Genomic DNA, 6,719 nt, shown 5'->3' with positions numbered 1-6,719 from the left:
TGGAGGAACTGAGTCTCTTTAGTCTGAAGGGAGTGTCCCACACTGACAGGCTGGAGGAACTGAGTCTCTCCTGTCTGAAGGGAGTGTCCCACACTGACAGGCTGGAGGAACTGAGTCTCTCCTGTCTGAAGGGAGTGTCCCACACTGACAGGCTGGAGGAACTGAGTCTCTTCAGTCTGAAGGGAGTGTCCCACACTGACAGGCTGGAGGAACTGAGTCTCTTCAGTCTGAAGGGAGTGTCCCACACTGACAGGCTGGAGGAACTGAGTCTCTTCAGTCTGAAGGGAGTGTCCCACACTGACAGGCTGGAGGAACTGAGTCTCTTCTGGCTGAAGGGAGTGTCCCACACTGACAGGCTGGAGGAACTGAGTCTCTTCAGTCTGAAGGGAGTGTCCCACACTGACAGGCTGGAGGAACTGAGTCTCTTCAGTCTGAAGGGAGTGTCCCACACTGACGGGCTGAGGGAACTGAGTCTCTTCTGTCTGAAGGGAGTGTCCCACACTGACAGGCTGGAGGAACTGAGTCTCTTTAGTCTGAAGGGAGTGTCCCGCACTGACAGGCTGGAGGAACTGAGTCTCTTTAGTCTGAAGGGAGTGTCCCACACTGACAGGCTGGAGGAGATGTGATACAAGTGTTCAAATTGCTCACAGACGCTGACTGCAGTTGACTATATGTTTCTGTGCTCAAGACACAGCTGGATGAGATCCACCAGTCAGGACAGGAGGCAGGTGTCTACACAAAGAGTGGTGGGAGTGCCAAACGAGCTGGACGGGCTAGGTGAGGTCAAAGTTCAGATGAGTGACTCTCTGATTCGGGTCTGGACCTGAGATTCGGGTTTGATTCTCACAGAAGAGCTGATTGGGTTGTTGCTCTCGTTTGAACCAAGAAGAAACTAAACTTCAAATAAAAACAGAGCAGAGGTGCTGTCTTTGTCTTTACAAGGAGATAGTTTATTAGAAACAATATTAGCAGGAGCAGGAGAGGAAGAGGGGAGAGAGGAGGAGGAAGAGGGGCGAGAGTCTCTACACACCACACAGCCTCACAGGGGCTCTCCAGGCTCCTCTTCCTCCCCAGAGGACTCTGGGATGCCTGTGAGGTCACTGGGCTCTGGGGGGAGGGGGGGCGGCAGGGGTGGGGGGGGCGGCGGTGGGGGCAGGGGGGGCTCGGACAGGCTGTAATAGGGGCTGAGGGGGGACAGAGGGGGTGGGGGCGGTGGGGGCGCAGGGCTGGGGCAGTAGCCCGGCCGGGGCAGTTCACAGGGACAGCTCCACTCGGGCCGGCACAGGCGCCCCCGCAGCAGGACCTTGGTGTAGCTGTTCAGGGTGGACACGCCGGACGCCATGCAGCAGGTGAAGGAGGCCCAGGCCACACTGAGGGGAGGGAGAGCCAGAGTGACCGCACTGTCCGTCTCAGAATGACCACACCCACCCAGAGAGCTCACAGAGTGACCCCAGTGACACCCACTCACAGACCGGACACAGTGACCCCACTGACAGCCACTCACAGACCGGACACAGTGACCCCACTGACAGCCACTCACAGACCGGACACAGTGACCCCACTGACACCCACTCACAGACCGGACCCAGTGACCCCACTGACAGCCACTCACAGACCGGACACAGTGACCCCACTGACAGCCACTCACAGACCGGACACAGTGACCCCACTGACAGCCACTCACAGACCGGACACAGTGACCCCACTGACACCCACTCACAGACCGGACACAGTGACCCCACTGACACCAACTCACAGACTGGACACAGTGACCCCACTGACAACGCCCCAGAGTTTGGACAGACTGACCGCGCCTGGGTCCTGTCCAGCTTGACACTCACTAGAATGACCAGGAGTAGTCCCAGCTGTGGGGCTTCCAGTCCTCTGGGCCCAGAGAGGCTGTCACCTGGAAGACCTGCGTGTACATCATGTGAGCGACCATCCCCAGCAGCCCTGAGAAAGAGACAGGTCAGCACACTCGTACGGTCCCCAGAGAGAGAGAGACAGGTCCGTACAGTGTGATAGAGAGAGAGACTGATTAATACACTCTGAGACTGTCACCAGCGAGAGAGACAGGTCGGTACACTCTGATCCTGAGAGAGAAAGAGAATGGATCAAACACTCATACTGGCACCAGAGAGAGACAGGTCAATACACTCTAATAAAGTCTGATACCACAGTGAAGAAAGACAGACAGTACCGGAGAGCACAGTGGGACAGATAGAACCAGAGAGCACAGTGAGACAGACAGTCAGTACCAGAGAGCACAGAGAGACAGACAGACAGTACTGGAGAGCACAGTGAGACAGATAGAACCAGAGAGCACAGTGAGACAGACAGTCAGTACCAGAGAGCACAGTGAGACAGAGAGACAGTACCAGAGAGCACAGTGAGACAGACAGTCAGTACCAGAGAGCACAGTGAGACAGACAGACAGTATCAGAGAGCACAGTGAGACAGACAGACAGTACCAGAGAGCACAGTGAAGACGGCAGCGAAGGCGCTCAGCTGCAGCCCACAGTGCAGGCAGTGTGGAAATCGCTCTGAGAGAAACAGCTCCCCACTCAGCAGCATGAAACTGAGAGCCAGCAGAGAGATGTACACCACCTCTGTCACCACAGACAGCCAGATCATACCTGAGAGAGAGAGGGGTTAATACACACACTGCTCCTGCACACTACTGTACACTGACACTGCACTGAGAGAGAGAGGGGTTAATACACACACTGCTCCTGCACACTACTGTACACTGACACTGCACTGAGAGAGAGGGGTTAATACACACACTCCTCCTGCACACTACTGTACACTGACACTGCACTGAGAGAGAGAGGGGTTAATACACACACTGCTCCTGCACACTACTGTACACTGACACTGCACTGAGAGAGAGAGGGGTTAATACACACACTGCTCCTGCACACTACTGTACACTGACACTGCACTGAGAGAGAGGGGTTAATACACACACTCCTCCTGCACACTACTGCACACTGACACTGCACTGAGAGAGAGGGGTTAATACACACACTCCTCCTGCACACTACTGTACACTGACACTGCACTGAGAGAGAGAGGGGTTAATACACACACTCCTCCTGCACACTACTGTACACTGACACTGCACTGAGAGAGAGAGAGGTTAATACACACACTCCTCCTGCACACTACTGTACACTGACACTGCACTGAGAGAGAGAGGGGTTAATACACACACTCCTCCTGCACACTACTGTACACTGACACTGCACTGAGAGAGAGAGGGGTTAATACACACACTCCTCCTGCACACTACTGTACACTGACACTGCACTGAGAGAGAGGGGTTAATACACACACTCCTCCTGCACACTACTGTACACTGACACTGCCCTGAGAGAGAGAAGGGTTAATACACACACTCCTCCTGCACACTACTGTACACTGACACTGCACTGAGAGAGAGAGGGGTTAATACACACACTCCTCCTGCACACTGCTGTACACTGACACTGCACTGAGAGAGAGAGGGGTTAATACACACACACTCCTCCTACACACTACTGTACACTGACACTGCACTGAGAGAGAGAGAGGGGTTAATACACACACTCCTCCTGCACACTACTGTACACTGACACTGCACTGAGAGAGAGAGAGGGGTTAATACACACACTCCTCCTGCACACTACTGTACACTGACACTGCACCGAGAGAGAGAGGGGTTAATACACACACTCCTCCTGCACACTACTGTACACTGACACTGCACTGAGAGAGAGAGAGGGGTTAATACACACACTCCTCCTGCACACTACTGGACACTGACACTGCACTGAGAGAGAGAGGGGTTAATACACACACTCCTCCTGCACACTACTGTACACTGACACTGCACTGAGAGAGAGAGAGGGGTTAATACACACACCCCTCCTGCACACTACTGTACACTGACACTGCACTGAGAGAGAGAGGGGTTAATACACACACTCCTCCTGCACACTACTGTACACTGACACTGCATTGAGAGAGAGAGGGGTTAATACACACACTCCTCCTGCACACTGCTGTACACTGACACTGCACTGAGAGAGAGGGGTTAATACACACACTCCCCCTGCACACTACTGTACACTGACACTGCACTGAGAGAGAGAGGGGTTAATACACACACTCCTCCTGCACACTACTGTACACTGACACTGCACTGAGAGAGAGAGGGGTTAATACACACACTCCTCCTGCACACTGCTGTACACTGACACTGCACTGAGAGAGAGGGGTTAATACACACACTCCTCCTGCACACTACTGTACACTGACACTGCACTGAGAGAGAGAGGGGTTAATACACACACTCCTCCTGCACACTACTGTACACTGACACTGCACTGAGAGAGAGAGGGGTTAATACACACACTCCTCCTGCACACTACTGTACACTGACACTGCACTGAGAGAGAGAGGGGCTAATACACACACTCCTCCTGCACACTACTGTACACTGCACTGAGAGAGAGAGGGGTTAATACACACACTCCTCCTGCACACTACTGTACACTGACACTGCCCTGAGAGAGAGAGGGGTTAATACACACACTCCTCCTGCACACTACTGTACACTGACACTGCACTGAGAGAGGGGTTAATACACACACTCCTCCTGCACACTACTGTACACTAACACTGCACTGAGAGAGAGAGGGGTTAATACACACACTCCTCCTGCACACTACTGTACACTGACACTGCACTGAGAGAGAGAGGGGTTAATACACACACTCCTCCTGCACACTACTGTACACTGACACTGCACTGAGAGAGAGGGGGGTTAATACACACACTCCTCCTGCACACTACTGTACACTGACACTGCACTGAGAGAGAGGGGGGTTAATACACACACTCCTCCTGCACACTACTGTACACTGACACTGCACTGAGAGAGAGGGGTTAATACACACACTCCTCCTGCACACTGCTGTACACTGACACTGCACTGAGAGAGAGAGGGGTTAATACACACACTCCTCCTGCACACTACTGTACACTGACACTGCACTGAGAGAGAGAGGGGTTAATACACACACTCCTCCTGCACACTACTGTACACTGACACTGCACTGAGAGAGAGAGGGGTTAATACACACACTCCTCCTGCACACTACTGTACACTGACACTGCACTGAGAGAGAGAGGGGTTAATACACACACTCCTTCTGCACACTACTGTACACTGACACTGCACTGAGAGAGAGGGGTTAATACACACACTCCTCCTGCACACTACTGTACACTGACACTGCACTGAGAGAGAGAGGGGTTAATACACACACTCCTCCTGCACACTACTGTACACTGACACTGCACTGAGAGAGAGAGGGGCTAATACACACACTCCTCCTGCACACTACTGTACACTGCACTGAGAGAGAGAGGGGTTAATACACACACTCCTCCTGCACACTACTGTACACTGACACTGCCCTGAGAGAGAGAGGGGTTAATACACACACTCCTCCTGCACACTCCTGTACACTGACACTGCCCTGAGAGAGAGAGGGGTTAATACACACACTCCTCCTGCACACTCCTGTACACTGACACTGCACTGAGAGAGAGAGGGGTTAATACACACACTCCTCCTGCACACTACTGTACACTGACACTGCACTGAGAGAGAGAGGGGTTAATACACACACTCCTCCTGCACACTCCTGTACACTGACACTGCACTGAGAGAGAGAGGGGTTAATACACACACTCCTCCTGCACACTACTGTACACTGACACTGCACTGAGAGAGGGGTTAATACACACACTCCTCCTGCACACTACTGTACACTAACACTGCACTGAGAGAGAGAGGGGTTAATACACACACTCCTCCTGCACACTACTGTACACTGACACTGCACTGAGAGAGAGAGGGGTTAATACACACACTCCTCCTGCACACTACTGTACACTGACACTGCACTGAGAGAGAGGGGGGTTAATACACACACTCCTCCTGCACACTACTGTACACTGACACTGCACTGAGAGAGAGGGGGGTTAATACACACACTCCTCCTGCACACTACTGTACACTGACACTGCACTGAGAGAGAGAGGGGTTAATACACACACTCCTCCTGCACACTACTGTACACTGACACTGCACTGAGAGAGAGAGGGGTTAATACACACACCCCTCCTGCACACTACTGTACACTGACACTGCACTGAGAGAGAGAGGGGTTAATACACACACTGCTCCTGCACACTACTGTACACTGACACTGCACTGAGAGAGAGAGGGGTTAATACACACACTCCTCCTGCACACTACTGTACACTGACACTGCACTGAGAGAGAGAGGGGTTAATACACACACTCCTCCTGCACACTACTGTACACTGACACTGCACTGAGAGAGAGAGGGGTTAATACACACACTCCTCCTGCACACTACTGTACACTGACACTGCACTGAGAGAGAGAGAGGGGTTAATACACACACTCCTCCTGCACACTACTGTACACTGACACTGCACTGAGAGAGAGGGGTTAATACACACACTCCTCCTGCACACTGCTGTACACTGACACTGCACTGAGAGAGAGAGGGGTTAATACACACACTCCTCCTGCACACTACTGTACACTGACACTGCACTGAGAGAGAGAGGGGTTAATACACACACTCCTCCTGCACACTACTGTACACTGACACTGCACTGAGAGAGAGAGGGGT

General features: G+C 52.8%; 1 protein-coding gene across 1 annotated transcript; it reads right to left on the bottom strand.

Moving 5' to 3' along the window:
• Positions 1–1,039: 1,039 nt before the first annotated feature.
• Positions 1,040–2,634, bottom strand: LOC148821484 (germ cell-specific gene 1-like protein). The gene is made up of 3 exons (XM_088930953.1): positions 2,472–2,634; positions 1,842–1,953; positions 1,040–1,370 (listed from the first exon to the last, which is right to left on the bottom strand). Exons 1-3 carry the CDS (start codon positions 2,632–2,634, stop codon positions 1,040–1,042), a joined length of 606 nt encoding a protein of 201 aa, XP_088787079.1.
• Between the last annotated feature and the right edge of the window lie 4,085 nt (positions 2,635–6,719).

Source organism: Atractosteus spatula, chromosome 13 (genome assembly GCF_055471065.1).
Source record: "Atractosteus spatula isolate fAtrSpa1 chromosome 13, fAtrSpa1.hap1, whole genome shotgun sequence".
Lineage (NCBI taxonomy): Eukaryota > Metazoa > Chordata > Actinopteri > Semionotiformes > Lepisosteidae > Atractosteus > Atractosteus spatula.
Note: the sequence above shows the minus strand (reverse complement) of the source record. Positions and strands in the feature narration are given on the sequence as shown.

Bases quoted from the DNA above. Each gene is read 5' to 3' on its own strand.
- LOC148821484 (XM_088930953.1), bottom strand. From the start codon at position 2,634: ATGATCTGGCTGTCTGTGGTGACAGAGGTGGTGTACATCTCTCTGCTG. The intron at 1,954-2,471 runs GTACTGTCTGTC...TCTCTTTCTCAG, and splicing joins CGTCTTCACTGTGCTCTCTG to GGCTGCTGGGGATGGTCGCT. The intron at 1,371-1,841 runs GTGAGTGTCAAG...CCCTCCCCTCAG, and splicing joins GACTACTCCTGGTCATTCTA to TGTGGCCTGGGCCTCCTTCA.